The 20564-nt window shown below is 36.1% G+C and overlaps 1 protein-coding gene across 6 annotated transcripts in view; it reads right to left on the reverse strand.

The window, feature by feature from the left end:
• LOC149806621 (myelin transcription factor 1-like) overlaps nt 1–20564 on the reverse strand; it is a 132285-nt gene that overhangs the window by 65198 nt on the left and 46523 nt on the right. For all 6 annotated transcript variants that reach the window (XM_089955742.1, XM_089955770.1, XM_089955779.1 and 3 more), the window contains 5 exons: nt 20174–20243; nt 17635–17675; nt 12001–12028; nt 8896–8958; nt 371–435 (listed from right to left, as the gene is read on the reverse strand). In XM_089955742.1, the coding sequence (XP_089811868.1) occupies nt 371–435; nt 8896–8958; nt 12001–12028; nt 17635–17675; nt 20174–20243 (267 nt within the window). The remainder of the gene's footprint in view (nt 1–370; nt 436–8895; nt 8959–12000; nt 12029–17634; nt 17676–20173; nt 20244–20564) is intronic.

A 20564-nucleotide genomic window follows, 5' to 3' on the forward strand; every position in this document is an offset into this window, starting at 1 on the left:
CAGTTCATAGAAAAAGACTGCTTCTCATTGCATTAGAGGAAAATAAACTGTGATATGTGATAAATTATGCAAAAATTGGCAATTATCTACAAAGCTTTCAGCATTATCTGTTTATGCCAAAATGGTACTAATGAAAGGCAAAAACTTATCACAACCCAAATTTTTATGATTTGTTCATAACCATTTATTTTTGTGACTTCTTCTACAGATTGACTCTTATAATGAAAATAAAGACTACCCTAATAAATATAGCATACTGGCCTTTTCCTACATAACTTTTCCAACATTTTTCTACTCAAGTGACTTGGCTTTGCAACAATATAAAACAAATGTGAAAAGAATGTAAATGTCATGGAATAAATAGACTTACCCGGTTTCTTTTTGTCTTGTGAACTAACTAACTTTCCCATTGCTGCGATTGGACAGCCAGACAAACTGAAATAGAATTAAATTGCAAATTTACTATTCAAATGGAGAATAGCTGTCAGATACTCAGCGGCTAACTTCAAGGATTTATGACTGAAAGGGTGTGGCTTCAAATCCTACTGCCAGATTTGAATAGGACAGCTACAATGGTTTACCCCAAGGCAAGGCATTTTACACCAACTGCTATGCCATTAAAATAACCTATTGTGTTGATATGCTGTAAAGCATGAAGCTCTGATGTGTCTGAGATCCCTCACCCTGCTGACATGTACCTAATACCAATACAAGTGCAATTTCCAATGAAATCTGGGTTGGTATTGTGCTTTCTGCTAAAATGTCTTCAACGTGTGTTGCTTGGTTATAAAAAAAGTTGTTTAAGTTTCTCTGTATTCATCCATGTTTAATAACAGATCATAAACTGCACAAAATTGAATGGCCTTTAACAAATGTAGATGTTTTCAGAATCAGATGGCAGCTTTGCATCAAACTTGAAATGCTGGATACATATATGATGTGAATCACATTTTGGTCAAATTCTGCTGAGCAACTTAAAAGTTTTTGTGGCAGGTAGGCATCATAGTATAAACTTTAATTACCTTTATACCAGGATGCTTTCAGTAAATTTGATTAAATGCTGTAAAACATTTTTCAAGGAGTCCTTAAGCTAATTTTAGTAGATGTGGCCATATACAATAATGAATCAGCATCATTTGCACAAACATCAAGATCTTTTTGAAAAGATGCTTGGTCAAATTCTGTTAAAAGGATTTTGAAAAGAAGTCATTTAAAAGTTGTCCTAGTTTAAGTGATGGCAGCCATATCTGATAAGAGGTTTGCTGTTACATGCAAAAACCTGAAAGGTCGTAATGCTAAGATGCTTCTTGTAAATCTGGTAAAATTTTTCTTAGACTGTTTTACAGAAGATGATGCTTAATTTTTTTTTTAAATTTATTTTTGTACCAGTGACTAGTCTGATGTTGGATGGGCGTAATCTGTGCATAACTTAAAGTTCTTCATGCCAGGATGATTTCTGTAAAATTTGGTTCAATCCTGAATAGTGGTTTTTGACAAGTTATTTAAAGGTTGTTCTATTTTTATTAATAGCAACTATATTGGATGTTGAATCAACATCACTTGAATAGGTCGTTACACCAAAAAATACACTCTTACATATTTAGCTGAAAATAGTCGTGTTGTTTGAGAAAGTAAAGTTGTGAAGTAAATAACGTTTCTCAGAGAATTTCTACTCAATCACATTATGTTAGGAATATTAGCCTGCTACCTCGTGAATATTTCCCTACTAAAAGATGAAAGTCTTTTTTTTGTTTATTTTTAGATACACAAAGGGCAGTAGCTCTTGCCTTGATACCACCAGGTGTCGTCAGTTTTTAGCTAGCGAAACATTAAAGTGGATGCTCACATTATTGGGTGGTTGGGAGGGTCCTTAAGTAATGTGACTGGGTAAGTATTCTCGAAGAAACAATTTACTTTAAAAATTTGCGTTCTCCTTCAAATTCGTTCCTCAATCACATTATGTTAGGAGAATAAGTAGTAGGAGTGCATGCAAACATGATCTAAGATGGCTGCTGTTTTCAACCAGGCTGTGGAAGAAAGTGAGCAGGGGCACTGGTTGACACCCAACAGACAGTAATCTGTTCTGGGCTACAAATCCTGATGACATCATGAAAACCACCAAACCCTCTGATCGAACTGAATAGAATTCCAGTGAACATAAAGGGGGATGCAGCCCTCTTACCCTGCATGCTTAAGATAAATCTATCAGTAAACATGGTCTGAATGATAGTGACTTTAGCAATGTGTAGGTTACAAGTTTAAATCTAGCATGTTTCTCCCCCAAGAACACAGCCAGAGAAAGTCAACCAGACGAGGGATAAAGGCACGCAGATGGGCGATATAGATGGTTGCTCTTGAGATTCTCTGCACAAATGAAGGTTTGAACTGTCTGACTCTCAAGGCTGTACTGGTAAAGGCTGGGCATGTAGAAGAAGAGGACGGTCGATTCAGGTTGGCTGGAATCTTCCTGGGTGTATTATCGTTCGGAAAATTATATCGTTGATACAGGACTTGTGCCCTCAAAGAGGGGCTATCAGAATAATCTTGCCATTCTGATCTTGTAATTGTAGCAATATAGGAGGGGTGGCACAGGTCCACGACTCCTCCCAGATGGCTGACGGTGTATCTCATGGCTCAAGCCGCTGTGTCCTGAACTGGGGGGATGAAGGTGGGTAGCTGTTTATTTCACTCGTCACCAAACGGTTGATAATCGGATGCCCTCAGTGTATAAATCTGAGTGACGACCAAATGATGGAGGGGACATTCTGTGTGAATGACATGACCCCTTCTGGATTGATTTTCAGTGAAGCCACTGATGCAGCCAGAAGGTGTCTTGAATTGTTGCACCCACGTAGAAAAAAGCCAAATCAGAACACCGTGCAAGTGGTCTGATGCCTCCCTGCTTGAGGATATGGGTCACCACTACAGTGTTGCTGGAACGAAAGATGATTGTTTCAACCCAAGGATTGATCTTTACAGAAATGAAAGGTATTGATGACAGCTTTCCTTTCTGGGATATTGATGCGTAGAGGCCATTTACCAGGTGTCACTAATGGTAGTGAAGGTCAGCAACAGGTTGGTACTCCCACCATGTGCACAGGCAGTATTACTTTAGGTTATTCCCACTTGGGGTTCTTCAGTGGGATTCCAATAGTCAGCGGGCTGCGATTGCCCCGCTGACGTAGGAATGATCAAATTTCGGGTGTGATCATGACTGCTTGACCAAGAGGACGTAAAACAGGGCACCAATGAGATGGCAAGGCCAGCATATAAAGATGGTCGAGCGGGTTCAAGTCCACTGCCATATAATAGTCAAGGAGTTGCAGGAACTCTATCAATGAAATCCAAGTCTTGATGGAAACGTACTCAACGGGACGTGTCAGATTCTGGTTGGTTAAGAAGTCCATGCCCAAAAGGATGAAATTCTGGGATGTACAGAGGTCTGAACTTCCCAGTTCGTGAAAAGGCCTGGATGATCTAGCAGAGAAGTGAGTTTGTTCCGCCATGGAGTAGGACAGAACTTACCATGCGTTTCTTCATGATGTTGCCCATGTACGCTGCTGTCGATGTGGATGACACCCAGAACGGGCAGATGGCGGAGTCACTAGTGCGATTTAAAGCCCAAGGGTTGATGAGGGAAGCTAGCAATAGACGAAGTATATGTCTGTCAGATCGAGACTAATGGCATACTCGCCCTGTCTGATGGGAAGGTGGAAAGACATCGCCTTCCCCTTCTTGAATATAGTGAGGAGATTCCTGGCCGATGATGTTGTTTGCATGCCAAAGCATGTCTTGAGTAACTCCTTGGGGAAAGTGTCCTTAGCACAAGCTCCTGTGTCATGTAGGAGCGACCGTATCCTGTTATTGAAAGGTACCCATCTCCTGATCTGACCGTATATTGTGTGGAGGGGCGAGGGGGTTGTTGATGAACAAAACCCAAAGCCCTTCTGAAATTACTAGGTCGCTAAAACATTGCCATAATGAATAGACCCATAAACATGTCATATCATAAATGTATGTCCTATATTAAGCTTAAGCACTGTGCTGTGCTTAGATGATAAAGAAGGGACAGTGTGTATGATGCTCTGATAAAAGAAATACCTAAGCTCAAATTAGTAGTATGTCGAAATTTCTAGGTCACCGAGACAAAACACTTTTCTTAATCACGTTATAACTTGAACAGAACAGGAGTCATCATAAACTCCATGCTCTTAAGTGGAATGTTTAATGATATATGCTAGAACGACACAATACACATAAACTAAAGCAGAAACTAGTAATGTGTGAAATTACTAGGTTGCTAAAACAATTCTGTAACTAAAAGAAAAGTGAAGTGTCCTATCAGAAACCTATGGCCCTGTTTAAAACGTATGTTGCAATCTTGGTTAATAATAATTCTATCAAAACAGCATGAAATATGAATAAATGGAGCATAATTATAAAGCAGCACTTCAGAATTCGCTATTAACAGCTCCGCAGCAGACAGAGTAAGTGCATCAAGTAAAATGCATGCTAACCCATAATGACCCTGTGTAAAGTTAACAGTGACAAATCTCTCAAAATATTGGCAGAATTGTAAAATAAAGTATACAACCTGCAGTAGATCGATAAATCCACATTATAAATGCAAAATTAACTTTGGATGGGTCCACAGGAACACATAAACGGACTGGATTGTTGGAGTATATTGCACTGCATGTTTTTCTGAACACAGCAAAGCTAAAAACTGGCGACACCTGATAGAATGAAGGGGAGGTAGTGGCCAAGAGTTACTGCTCTTTGTCTATTTAAAACTTTTCAAGACAATTTTCATCTTTTAGAAGGGCTGGATTCGCGAAGTAGCAGGCAAATATTCCTATTGTAATGTGATTGGGGAACATATTCGAAAGAGAAGCTAAAAATTGCAAAGATAATTATAATAAATGTTAAAGCAATGTCCTCTTTGAAGTATTAAGGACCATGCATTTTCATAAAGCACCTCAATCAACACCTTGTAATAATAAACAGTCATATGGACATGAAACTCTTTTGTAAGTTGATGACATCTTTTTGTACTGCTTGAGTTCTTTCACAGAAATTCATTTGCTATTTACTTTTATTTATTGGATTGCAGTTTTCATGGATTTATTGGTTGCAACAAACAGCAAAAATAAAAATACCTAACTGAAGATGACCTATACATGAAAACAATAGGACAAATATTCAGTTTTAATAACAGTAGTGGGACATAAAATATTGTTGTCTGAGGAAATTCAACAGCACTGTTGTCTGAAAGAGTAGGTTGACAAATAAACAGTATAGCTATTTTTTTTAAACTGAAATATGGAAGGACAAATATTAAAACAAGCAAAACAAAGTCTGTAAAGGATAACCACACATTGTTTGGTACATCTAGTGATGGAATATACTTTTATTTTTTATTTAAATTACAACTGATAGTAGTTTTACTAATGTATTCAAATTGGTAACCTCAAAAATTATTGGAACCCCTGTCATCAATATATAACCACACATATACCCACATGCCAAATTTAATCCAAAATAGAAACAGATTTTAACTGGTCACTTCAAGGGACTGACACTCCACTGGCTGAAAAGAATTTTATTGGAATTCAAGACAAGAACAGTTTTCCTTGTAACTAGTGGGTGTCGAAACCATCTGATATTCTTCAGCAATAACAAGATTTTCAAATTCGCCACAGTTGTGGACACATTGCATGTCAAACTGACACAATTTTCATTCAGAACTAACAAGACATCACACAAAGTCTTTTGGTGGAACCCGTTATTGATTTGATTTCAGTAAGGTGCAACATAATATCATGTACTACTATTGCTGACTTGAAAATATCTGATATATGATATGAAATGATAAATAAACAGGTCAAGTATACTTTGGGGTTGAAACTATATTCACCCAATTAAAAAACATTCAGTGAAAATTCCTGTCAGTTAATTTAATTTTCCAACCACTTGCCCAAGCAGTGCTGATTCTGGGCTATCTAGTGAAAAATAACACTGAGAATACTGCAGACTATGTTGCAAGTCCATACATTTAACTTAAGTTTGCTTTCCATTTGCTTTCAGCACCTTGCTCTCACTATCCAATACCAGCAGATGCATGAGCAGACTGACCTCAATAATTTATAAATGGTATTAGAAGTTTCATAGAACAGTTTCTGGAAAACAACCTTTCACACAATCAAACTTTGTTTGTTAATATCATGAACTTTAATATTTCTATAATAATTGGCAAAGTAAGAACTTATTCTGGGTGAGCACCAAATTCAATGTTTGCCTGACTGAGTGGGAAACAAAATTCAATGTCTGCCTGAGCAAGTGAGAAACAAATTTAGTGTTTGCCTGATTGGGTGAGAATTATAAAAAAAAAATCAATTTCTGTTCCTCCAAGGAAAATCTATAAAAAAAATATAAAAAATCCTGACACAATTTAAGCCAAAGAACTATCCAATGCCTAAATTTCATGTATCTAGCTTTAACTGTTGGAAGAGACAGTACAAACATGTATGTACTGTATACCAATATTCCCATTATTCTTTGAAAGCATGGGCATAATGACAGTGTTAACATAATGACAGTGTTGACATAATGACAGTGTTAACATAATGACAGTGTTGACATAATGACAGTGTTGACATAATAATAGTATTGACAAAATAAATCAGTTATTCAGAATACCAAATGCAATTTCAAGCACACAAAAATATATCTGAAGAAATCAGAGATGCCTACAAAATAACACAAGTAACTTATTTCCTCTTAATCTGATAAATGTTTCAGCAAATAAACACATGAATCAAAATGGTGTACATAAATAGGCAGAATAGCCCAAGTCATCCCAAAGAATGACTTATCTTGCTGGCAGTGAGGGATACTCATCTGTGCCAGAATTTTAAATTCTGTGAACCCAGTTCTTTCACTGGGCAGGTACATGTTTCTCAGAAGGACGTGAAATTCACATCTCCTTTGATCTTCTCTGATCTACAACCAAGACCTGAGTCACTTCATCCCCACTAAAAGGATGTTGAATGACCATTTTTAAATTTCAAAATGTCCAAGTGTAGAGATTGTACAGACTTTATGAGACCTGTATTTGATTTAAATCCATTCATTTCTTCCAAAATTGCAAAGCATACAAGCATAAGATTACACCCACATTTTGTATGTAAATTGAATACAGTAGTCCCCCTCTTATAAGGCCACCCCTAATGCAGCAGGGAAGTGGCCTTATAATGCAGGTGGCCTTTCTAGAGGGGGATGACAAATGCGAATAGTAAATACATATGAAAAAAGTCACAAGTACATTTAATTTTAAATATTTTATAATTTAATTAAAAAATCACACGCATGATGTGAAATAAATGTAAAACAAACTTTGTCATCATTTGCAAAAGAATGCTATGAATAACCATTGATACAGTTTTAAAACTGTCTTTTTAATTATGTTACAGTTCACATCACATCACTTTGTTGGTAACAGTCTAAAAAACAAACCCGTCTCATCACATTAAAAATATCCTTGCTGTCATATCCCCTGCATATATCGTTTAGTCTTTTGTTCCAATCTTCGACAACTTCATTATTAACATCAGCTGATTCGCCGCTAATGACAGAACACTTGATATTGTGTCGTACTTGAAATCTGTGCAACCATCCGTTACTTGCGGTAAAGTCGTCATATCCCAGTTCAACTGACAAAATTTTTGCTTTTTCTTGTCTTTCAAATCAGGATACAAACGTCTCCTGGCTCAAACAATCTTCCTTTCTCCGTCCATTTCACCTTTCCACTTCTGCAGAATTGTTTCATTATCTTTCATGATATTGTTTATCTGAGTCTTCCCAACGTTAGTTTTCTGCAAGGATCCTCGACGACCCCCCCTCTCTTGTCAGTTGAATTACTTTCACGTTCTCCTCTAAACTGAGAATTTTTATTTTCCTCGATGATATGTTGATCTTTTTGCAGTAAGCTATTCATGTTGCCAACTACAATACTGATAAAACAATTTTGTATGCATCTAAACAAATTGCCGTGTGTTTTTAAAGGAAGTGATCTTGTCACGATTTGTTAGTCGCAGTCTGGTACCCTATTGTTTTTATACGTCTTGAAACTAGGTGAGAGAAGCCAAAACGGCTTCGATATGTACCATTAACATCACGCAGATTTGACCTCGCGGCCGCCAGGATTCGTAATTTTGACAATTATTGTCAGTAGTAATAGCCACTGATTACCAAAGTGAACAAGCTCAACATCTTACTAAGGGAAGCCATGCAGGCTATTAAACCATTTTCCTGCTGACTTGGGTATTGTACATCGATACTGCCACTTCTCAGCTGTTACTACTGTTCGATAATTGTATTCTTAACAATTATCAGAGTGACTAAACCAGACATCTTATGATAACACAGCAGTAAGGCTAACTAGATTACATGTATGTACCCTTTTGTATGGATTAAAATTTGAGTCTTTCTTGGTTTTTATGGAATAAATTTGGCTTCTCGTGAGGTGTAAATGATATAATATTAACCTTAGTGGTAAATGTACTTTACTCAACACTTCTTTCTGTAATGAAAACCTGACATCGGGAAACAGAAATCGGATTACTTAACACACGCTATGAATACAATACTGGTTCTGGATACATATTCAAATAAAATGCGGCCGCTTGTGAGGGGTAAATTTTATGATTTTGCACTAATATGCTGGCCGCTGGTCACGTTAGCTGGGTGGCCTTTCACGAGGGGTACTTTTGAACACAAACTCGTCGGTGCCAACGGATTCTGGTCGTAAGGAGCGGGTGGCCGCTGGTCAGGGGGGCCGTTCAAGAGGGGGACTACTGTACATCCAGTAGGCTCAATGTAAGTTTAACATCTAACCTTCTGTGGTGACTCCTATTGCTGTTGATGTGTCCTCGTCCAGCACAACCTGGGGTGGGGCACCTGCATTGGATAGGGAAGCATGTTATTTCATGTTGGGATTCTTAGCGAGCTCATCTGTATAAAAGTCATGCATACTTTAATAAACAAAATTCTTGCATTTTAAAAAAAATAAGACCTAGATTCTTATTATCGCAACATTAAATATTTCAGGTTATACATTTTTATATTTAGATGTTCTTTATCCACATTCCTAATGCACCTCTCCCTCAATAACTTGAGCACAATGGGGTCCACAAACACAGACCGCACTATAAGCAAGGGTGCGAGTTACCAAGGGACCTACAAAAATTGATTCAATTTGCTATGACATCAAGAAAAAAAAAGAGGGGGGAAGGGAACTGGGCTGTTTAATGACTGAATTCTCATTTTACAATCACATCGATAATAATTTATAATGCACTTTTTCAAATGAAGTTGTTCATCATTCTGTTTAAATAACATTTATTTTCATAATGTCCAACATGTTAAAGAGCAGTCCAACTGGTTTCAACAACCTATCACGTGTACGCGTCAGAAATCTGTGTATGACATCACCACTTTTTGTCTGGTTCCTGTAGTGGTGATTAATAGTATCCTGCCAAATCAGGAGTCCACAGAGCAGGGAACTAGACTAACTGTTGATACACCACCAAACAAGATTCCTTTTGTTTTTAAAACGCGGACATTTATTTCGTGAGATAATCATCTACGTCGAAACTCAATTTTTGTATTGTTCAGTTAGTCAATACTGATGTTGTTTGTATTCATTGGAAGTAATAATGAAACTTCTTATCATCCTTGAGGATATCTCTAAGTGCCAGAGCGCTTTAGACCACTCGGGGCCCCTCCTTACATATTGTTAACTGCAGTGTAATAGGAATGTCGTTTATAAAGAAAATGTAAAAAATTGTATGACCTATTTTTTAATTTGATATTTCAAAATGTTGATTAAAAGTTTCATGTCCTATCTACCATTTTTGACAATAAAAAAAGCGATGTATCAAAGTTTCCATTACCAATCTTGATCGTGATTTTCTTCAAGTTCAACCAATAGGGATCAATTTTTGGGGTATTTTCAGGTTTAAAATATGGGATCCATGGCTGACCCCATATTATAAGTGAGTTTGCAAGTTATCAGGGCGCGAGTTATCGAGGGATTGGTGTATCAGACTGTAAACAAATATATCAAAAATATGATTCAATATTTCATGTCACAATGTCAGACTGGACAACTAAATGAAAACTGAATCCAAGACAGGGTTTCATCGGGCAGTTTTGAGGTGGAGAACGACTTTCAATCTGGACTGAATGAACAGAAATCCCTCATTGCATTCCATCTGTAGTGGAATTTATGTTTATGTGTTCAACCAGTATTCAAAAAAGAAAATTGGACAAGGCAAGCTGATAGAGCATTTATATATCAGTCATCACAATCAAGCAACCGTGGTGAAAGTCAATTGCTGTCAGCTACCCCCCCCCCTTTCTATGATGGCATTATTATACAGCAGGCCCACTGAGAATAATACAGTCACTGAAATAAATAGCATGTAGTTTGACTGCTGCACACTAAAGGTATGATAATGTGTCTTGCATCCACTCTCCACCCTACTAAACATTTATTTTTGAAAAACTTCTTACATATTGGTTTGGGAACATGCAGCTGCTCAATTTCATGGAAATTATGCAAGACTGCAGTCAGGACCAAAAACTGGTAAACTATACAAAAGTAGATTTAACTTCATGTGACTGATACCGTGCCTTACACAAAATCATAATCAGATGCTACTAGCAATTTGTGTTTTAACCACACAACCTAATGTATTGTACATACTTGCTTGTAAGTGAAGTCAAACTGCACAGAACAAATATGTTGATCTGTAGGCACATAATGGGCCTACAGATCAGGGTCTATGTTTGTTCCATTGATTACTGCTAACAAAATACAAAAACCCAGATCTGCTGGTGCAATATGGTGGCGCTCTACAGTTTCACATTTTGCACAGGGTTAGAATTTTAAAGAAAAAGAATTTCCCCCCCTTTCCTCACTGGTTATACTGGCTATTTAAAAAAGACCTTGTATATCTTAGGTATAATTCAAAGAACCTTTAATTCCCTTTGTTTTGGTGTATGATTGATGGGTGTAATATGGTTATAGAGTATGCAACTTGGCCTTACTCCACATGTGCACCTTGTATTAAAAGAGCCGATAACTTTTTTTTACATTTTACATATTTGGTAATTCATTCGTTGCACTTTCAGAAGCTGGTATTGTCTAGTCTGGCAAAATTCATTTTCCTATTTTAACAGCTGCTATGGATAGTGTACTTTAGAATAATTCAGGTGGGGCCCCGAGCGGCCGAGTGGTCTAAAGTGCTTTTCATTACGGATCAATGCCATCTCACCTCTGTCTGCGTGGGTTCGAGTCTCGGATTCGGCTAATGTGGATATATGAGAAAGCTTGCCATTAGCTTCTTGTGGGTCGGTGGTTCTTTCCGGGGTTTTCCTGGGTTCTTCCTCCACCATTAATACTGGGCGCCATGTATAGCCTATTGTGTGCTGAAAAATGACATTAAACCCTACTACAACAACTAATTCAGGCTGATTTTTTAGCACACGGGAGTCATTTTAGTTATCAGTGTCCTTAGATCATGTACAATTTCCAAAAGTACAATATCCAAAGAAATATCATCCACATTACATTAATGTAGCATAGAGGTATGCCAACATTCTCTCCACTGTGCATGTTTTAAATGCAAACAACTTCACCTTACATACATCACTCTCTCAAAAGTACATAATAACTGGTGAGTGCCCCCTATGCACTGGTAGATCTGGGTCAATGAAATTTGCAATTGTATTCTTCATATAGGAGAGAACATAACGGTATACTAAATTCTTTAATTTAAAACCATACTGTACTAATCTCACCATTTTCTCACTTGTCAGTAATATTCTGTATTGAACTTTCATAAACCTTCTCAAATAACTTCAACATTGCGGACCCTAATAATGTAGTAGATGAGATGGTCAATAATGTTATTCCATGTTGAAAATAATTCTTACCTTGAGGTAGCCTCATACATAGCAATGACTGCAAAATAAAAAAAGGTGAGAATGGTCAGAGTAAAACATCGTTAAAATTACAATGTCTACAAGCATGCATATGGATGGAAACAGCCTCCCCCCCAAAAAAACCTGAACATTTTCCATGCATTTCTAGGGCTTGTGTAAAGTTTATTTTAAAATGAATATCATTTTGTTGTGGATCAACAACAAAAAAGCAGCAACATAATAAAAAATGTTTTTGCATACATGAGATAATTGTTAAAACATCTTGGAAAATGCTGTAAACTTTCAGATTTTGGATAATAAAGAAAAAAGGTAATTTATTTTATTAAAAATCTAACTTCATTGAAATGTCTCTTTATTGATAATTATTCCCAATGTGACTATAATAAGATTATTCCAGACCTAACAACCCTGATAAGACCTCAGTAAGGCAGACCTGCTAACCCTGATGAGTCCGTCTCAGTAAGGCAGTTGATTTTTTTTTTATAAGATTGACCAGTTTTCAGTAAGGTGGAACAAAATATCAATAAATGCTATTGTAAAGCTGGAAAATGCATCGACGATAAACATTATGTTCAACATCTTAGACATGAACAAAAACGAACTAGATTTGTTGCAAAGAGATAAAAAGATTCTTTTAAAGCCATAGTGTAAATGTAAAAAAGGACAGTGTAGAAGTCATTCTCATTACAGACCTGCCAACCCTGATGAGTCAGTCTCTGTAAGGCAGAGTGCCAACCCTGAGGAGTTGGTCTCAGTAAGGCAGTTGATTTTTTTTCCATAAGATTGACCAGTTTTCAGTAAAACTGCTATTGTAAAGCTGGGAAACATAATTAAAAGTTCGACACATTGACGATAAACATTATGAAAAGTTTGTAAAGTATGCGTGGACTTTATTGACCACTACTACAATTGCACAAAATCTAGTTCCAAACCCTATGCAGCTCAATGGCTTGTTGCTATCACTCAACTTGACATAATTCTTGGAAATTCTTTTCCATCTCACATGACGACGGCAATCGTATCTCCTGCCACAAGACATACTCAAATTGACTCGTAATGTCCAATTTTCGAAATTGTTTCCTTTCCAGCTTTTATTCACAAGAACCTGAATACTCCTTTTTATTCTTCTGTGTTGATTACTAAGACTTTTTCTAGAAGCTTATTTTCCCCTTAAACATGCATCGCTTTCTGGACGCCATTTTTAACAATTCTATAAACAGTTTGATCATGCAGAGGTTTCACATGAACAAATAGGTGCAGTTTAAAGCATCTGGAGTGCTTTTGTAAAGTTAGTCTGGCTCCTGTCTAATTTTGCAAATTCTAAGATGAAACCCGGATCCAAATAAAGCACGGATGAACCAATTATCCAAACTTTTCGGCAACGATAATTTTTCCGTAGTTTGGTCTAGTATGGCGTAAGTTCGTATTTTAAGAGTAATTTTTGTAAGACTTGCGGCAAAATCATAAGAGTTGGCAGGTCTGGTAAGGCAGTCAATTTTTTTCCCTAAGTAGGGATCAGTTTTCAGTAAGGTATAACAAAATATCATGTACTACTATTGTCAATCTGGAAAACAGGCATTTGAAAGTCCAGAAGTGTGATTCAAGATGCAGCAATGGTAAACACTGTTGAACTAAAAAGTTTGTAAAGTTGTTGTTGTTGTTGTTTTAGGGTTTAACACTATTTTTCAGCACAAGATAGGCTATACATGGCGGCCAGTATAACTGGTGGAGGAAGAACCCTGGAAAACCCAGGGAAGAACCATCGATCCACGAGAAGCTACTGGCAGGCTTTCCCACATACCCACGCTAGCTGAGCCTTGGACTCGAACCCACGCAGACAGAAGTTAGATGGCAGTGATCTGGAACAGTGTGCGCTTTAGACCACTTGGGTCCCCAGTTTGTAAAGTAACTTGGACGTTAATTACCTCTAGGTCAATTTCAAAAACTGCAATTCCAAGCCTTATGTAACTCACCAGCTTGTTACTATCTCTCAAAATGACACAATCCTTCAAGTTAATATTGGAATTTCAGTGTCCACTAAAGATAATTTTTACCCTTCCTGCTTTCTTCACAAGAATCTGTATATTCCAATTTGTTCTTCTGTTAAAACTTGTTATGTGGTTTATTGACCCTTTAATCCTGAAAATGTATTGCTTGCTAGACCCCATTTAAAAAACAAAAAGGCAACGGCTTGATCAGCAGACATTTTGTATCACAAAATTTGTGCAGTTTAAAGCGTCCGAGGTACTCCTGTAAAGTTACTCTGGTTTCCTGACCAACTCCATTTAATCATGGTTCCCACACTTTTCTAAAGATAAATTTCCAGGGTTTTTCCGGAATGAAATTAATTTTTTCAAAGTTCACATATGACCATTACTAAATGGAATTAAAGAACATTTTAGATTATAAAATATGCATTTTCTAAATCTAAAGATGGTTTTCTTTCAAGACTCTCCAAAACATCGCAGCCAGAAAAGATGATCATGTACAAAACCACAAAATGTATCACACAAAACAAGTCTGATAATATTCCTTTAAACTGGCATGTAAAGTCATTTCAATGTACTAAATAAAACTTCTAACTTTATTTTGCTGACTGCATTATGTTGCTAAGTGGGAACAACATAATGAACATACATTAGTTTTGTTTCCTTTCAAACCTGTAATTCTGAAGAATTCTATAGCAATATATATATGCATCTTATAGAAAGAAACATTTTCTATTACAGTAGAAAAAAAACAATAAATGCAAATAATTAGAATCTTGTCTTGTAACATATCGAATTTAACCCTGAATTTATCTGTGCCAATAAATTCCCAAGCGAGATTTATCAAACACCCTAATCTCCTTATGAAGATCTGGTTAAAAATCCATCAGTTAAAAAACATTTTCAAAAGGGATGATTTAAATTTCGACAAAAGACCTTCAAAATTATATACTGTTGTATAAACAAGGACTGAATTTTCTATAAAATCAACTTGTCTTCTTGTTATTCGTTAAACCAGTCCCCAAACCTGTATTGACACAGGGGCTAAAATAGTTTTTTTTAAAATATATAATACAAAGGATGACAATTTCTCATTTCAGCTCTGAGATTCAACAATCTGGACTACAAATCTGGATTTATATGAATATTAAGTCCGTTTCCTAATCCAGGTTTCCTCCGAATATTCCCATCCTATTTTTTTATATTTGGACATTTAGGTTGGTGTGTGGGGTCCTTTCAATTGCATATCAAAAATTTGGAATTTGCTGCTGCCGTGCAGTAGCGATATATGGTAGTCACTTACCAGCAGGCCTAGAAAATGTAAACTCATGTTATATCGACTTATACCTGCATGAAATCAATAGAAAAATGATTTATTTTCTCATTATGTCTTTATTCTGCTGATAAACTAGACCAAACTACGGCATTGATGAAACCTGACCCGGTACTTGCCATTTGCATTACTAGTCACTTCATGAATCTCAAATGACGACATTGGAAGTTCATTAGTCATGTTATATCAACAACAAACTCCATTTTAAAATTGTCATAGAGAAATTCAATTATATTAAATGAAAGTCACATACTTTTTGTAAAAACCAGCAATCTGGCCATTCATATTTATCAAGCAGAGAGTACATGGCAACATGGTAGTCCCGTGATGCAACAAAACTCTTCCAGAAGTTGTTCTCGAAATATATAAATACAGAAAACTTTGTGTTCTTTCGTTTTTGTATTTTAACTCCAACCAGTATATGACTTTCATTTAATATCTTTTTTATTTTTTCTCTGCAACATTTTAAATGTGGGGTGCTAGATTTGTGTACTATAGCGAGTACCAGGTCACATTTTATCAACTCCGATTTTAATAATCACAATTTCTGAGACAATAAGTAATTTTCATATCCATTTCATGCATGTATCACTCGATCTAACGTTTCAAGTTTGCTAGGCGATCCAGTAAGCGGCTATGCTTTGTCAACACGATGTTTGCCTCTTGTGATGCTAGAGTGGTTTTCATAGCTTCCACGTAAGGAAGATACGGATATCAAGCAGACTTTGAAAAGAAAAGTCTACTAGACAAATCTAATCCACTGAGCATTTGGATTGACTCAGCATATGCTTACTGCAAGCACCCAAATGATACATATTGCACCCTCTGAATATTCTGGTTAGAACTTGATAAATGAAACTCACAATCAGTTTAGTTACAACTTAGTTATGTGATTGTTTCGGGTGTCAAATGGTGGCGGAAAATTCCCGGGATTTCCCCGACATTTATCAATACTTGCAAAATTCCAAAACTTTTCATGGATGAGAAAATGTTTTCATTTCTCCTGCTTTTTTCCAGATTTCTTGGTAGAGTGGGAACCCTGTTTAATCTAATACAAAACCCATATCTGAATCAGAGACAAACCACTATCTGTATTGTACCACAAACAATCGTATTTCCTTCCATAATTTGTGCTCTAATTCCGCAAGTCCATAGTAACCATTAAACAGCACAGTTGCACACGCACATACAGATAGTTTTTCTTTGTGTCCAGCTAGAATGGAATCTAATTTTCAAATTTTTTTTGAGGTCCCTCTGTAACACATGCCCTCACTTAAAGTGTGGTCTATGTTTCAGGATCCCATTGTGTGCAAGTTATTGAGAGACGTGTATCTGGCAGTGAAAATCAGTAATTGGCAAAGCTGGAATCTAATGTCTTTGATGCCTGTTAGTGTAACATACTTTTGAGGTTCAAGTCACACCCTTGGCAAGAAAGATTTACTACATTCTGAGGTAGAATTTTTGAGAAGAGACTAAATTTATGCAAATATACAATTTGTCATTTGATTATTGATTAATTAACTTGAAATAAAAAGTAATTAAGCAAACAGAAGCATTTACTGTAATAAATGCTGGTACTTTTATTGTAATAAATGTTGTTAGTAACTAAAGGTCAATATGAGCAGGATCCAGAATGGAAAACGCGATGTCAAAGCATTTCATCTTTTCTTTAGCACTACAAGGCTATTATGTGCTATAATTGTCCTTTATGCCGATGAAATGTGCCAATTTGGTAGGCAGGGAACAAAGTGATCCCAGTGATGCTTAAAAATGGATCACAGAGTGATGGACTTTTTCTTCTTTTATTTTAACATCCTCAATTTTTCAATGACCTTAATTTCACAGATGCTTGCAACTTCCAGTGGACTGTGTAAAGTATTAGCGAGCATTCATTATCATAAATGGATATATTACATGCTTTGTAACAATAAAGAAAAGAAAGACAAAAACAGTAATTCTGCAGTTATTAAAATAGTATCAAATAGTCATTACATTAAATCAGCGCTTTCAGCTTCACAAAATTAAATTGTAATTAATATATTATGTTTCTCTTCATCCATAACTATGTATTTATTATTGGCAGACAGATGGGTTTTGGTGCACTTTTAATGTTAGCTTGTTCATATTTAATTCTTGTAATGTGTCTACCATGCTAAGAAAACCATGAAAATCGGTACCCAACAAATTTAAGGTGATTCATCGACTTTGCCATTTCTCATGCCTCTCCACTCAACCTTAAACTAGCAGTATGAAGAAAAAAATGTTAACATTCTAAATCCCGTACATACTAAGCCATGTACATACCATCAGGCGGAGCTGTGCTTCTTTTGGGACAGCCTGACAGACTGAAAAAAAAAAAAAAAAAATCTTATCTTACCAAAATTATTTGTTTTCAGGTAAAAAGGTAAAACTATTTTGAAATAGGCAGTAAACACTACTCAACTTTTTATCATTATTCACCTGATCCTGATCTCTACAGTACATCAATTGTAAATTGAACCTGATCAAAAATATTTAGTGACATTTTTTGCTGGCTTGTTTCCAGACAGTGAATGTAAGAAAACCAATGTCTTCAGGTTGAGTTCTTACAAGCACAAGAAAAACAAAACCTGCAACAACTGTTGATGCCACTGACACAGATATGAGCCGTTTTCCATTGACATGTGTCCTACAAAGATATTTCCATTCCATAATAGTGTTTATGTATTTGTCTGGAATTTTTATTTCTATCTTCTGTGAGCATCACGGTATTGACAGTGTGTGTGCGTGTATAAGAATAAGTATGGCCGTACAATATCTCACAATGTTGTGACACAAAGAATATTTCCATTCCATAACTGTTTATGTATTTGTCTGGAATTTTTGTTACGTACTAAGATATCTGACATGAAAATATACATGTGTACAAGCACCAGTTTTGTCAAACTCGGAGATATTTGACAAGAAAATAAGTACAAGATTTGGTAAATGCTAGCCCCAAGATTGATTGATTGACAGTACATTTATTTTATGGCACACCAGCACTGTAAGGCTATATAGTACCTCAAAAACACTGAAGACATTTGACCAAAAAATATACATGTACAAACATCAGTACCGTCAAGCACCAAGACATTTGACAAGAAAATATATGTGTACAAACATCAGTACCGTCAAGCACCAAGACATTTGACAAGAAAATATAGATGTACAAGCATCAGTACTGTCAAGGACCAAGACATTTGACAAGAAAATTTACATGTACAAGCATCAATACTGTCAAGCACTGAGACATTTGACAAGAAAATATACATGTACAAGCATCAATACTGTCAAGCACTGAGACATCTGACAAGAAAATATGCATATGCAAGCATCGGTACTGTCAAGCACAATGACGTGTACAACAGCGGTGCAGAACTTTTAACAAAATCAAGTTGTCCATGGACAAGAAAATTAAAAAGTTTACTTGTCAATATAATGACCCACATGTCCATATTTTCAGTTAAAAAGAATAGTGGAAGACTGGAAGACAGTTAAAATGTGTAATTTTATTTTGATGCACAATCTAAATGCATGCAGTATGGATCTTGTGACATTCAAAATATACTTAATATTTTAACTTGACTTTTATGGTCAGGGTATACAGATATAATAATAATGCATTCTTGGTCTATAACTGTTGAATCAGTACTAGCATCTGAGAAGATTAATATGCATTTAGCTCCAGACATTTTTCGACAGGACATCAGATATATTGTTGATGAAATCTATGCATGCAATTCTCATAAAATAATCAGTTCCAAGTTCAACAGCATTTATAACCTGAACCTCAAAAAACCATTCATAGTCTGAAAAATAATTTCTCCTCTTGGCTATGTTAAGCAGTTTCTTGTAGTGCTTGGTTTGCTTGACACTGTATTTATTGATCACTATATCCAAATCACCCAGAACTTCTTTCTTTTCCTCAGATTTGGCCTTTTCACTATCAAATTTTACCTGACATGCATTGTGCTTTGCACTTTTTTGCCGTGTTAATGGTGCCTTTCCTTGTGATAACCTATCCTGCAAACAATCCATTGGTTTCTGTCTGCAGATGAGGGGAATCTCTTATATATGTTACAAGATCCGACTGTTCATTCGTCACTGGCTTAGAGCCAAGGAAACTCCTGCTGTAAAGAATCTTCACATTCCTGCCATCTTTATTCATTTTATATTTCCTGTCATAGTCTAGATTAGGTTTAGTCTGTTTTGTTCACTTTCCATTCAACTTTTCACCATTTGACCACAGCTTAATAAGAAATTATTCAATCAGATGTATTCCCGGGGAAATTTTTCTTAGTCATGCAAAATGGTTTCAAGGTGTCCAGTGATTGGTTCAAAACAAATGATTCATAGAAGCCCTATCTTCCAGCCAATGAAATTCATTGTCATGTAACTATCAAAAGATATCACCTAAACCTGTACTGCTTCCATTGGTTGTATCCAAAGAAGCTTCGGTATTAATCGATAAATTTCAGCATGCACTATGTAAATATACAACACACCCATATGGTACTCAATAGTAAGTATGAATGACACTAGTGTAAACATGTAAACATCGCTCAGACAAAATAGGAACTACCGCCCATTCGAGTTACAGGCCACAATTTACTTGTCCAAGGACAAGCATCTCTGCAAAGGCTGCTCATCCATGAGAATAAATTTCCGACTAGGACAATACGGACAATGGATTTCCTGTACAAATCAGTAAGCACAAAGGCATTTGACGAGTAAATGTAAATGCAAAACAAAGGCAGAAGTTGTTTTTCTGAACAATGCATGCAATGATCATATTTTTAAGTTTCTTTGTAAAGCTGCTTACCTTCTGTGATGGGAGTACAGCCCAGTGATATGTCCTGTTCCATCGCATCCAGGAGTGGGACATTTGCTCTCTTACAGAAGAAAAAAAAGAGACAATATTTTATTATCTATACACTACAATGTCACATTTTATCTTACAAATGGTAATTTTCATTCTTTTATAGTAAACAGCGACATTACACCATTGCTAAAAGTATTTTATTTTCAAAACCACTACATAGCATGTGCCTCCCCTTCAGCATGGCAGTTTTCCTTGTTCATTAAATCTCTATGAAAAACCATCTTTAAGTAAACTGCGTTTCTCTGAGAATACTTGTCCATTCACATTAACATTAGAAATATTAGTCTAGCCTTTCTTTAAGTAAATTGTTTTTCTATGAGAATACTTGTCC

This window comes from Sinohyriopsis cumingii, chromosome 1 (assembly GCF_028554795.1).
Source record: "Sinohyriopsis cumingii isolate HCF-2022 chromosome 1, ASM2855479v2, whole genome shotgun sequence".
NCBI lineage: Eukaryota > Metazoa > Mollusca > Bivalvia > Unionida > Unionidae > Sinohyriopsis > Sinohyriopsis cumingii.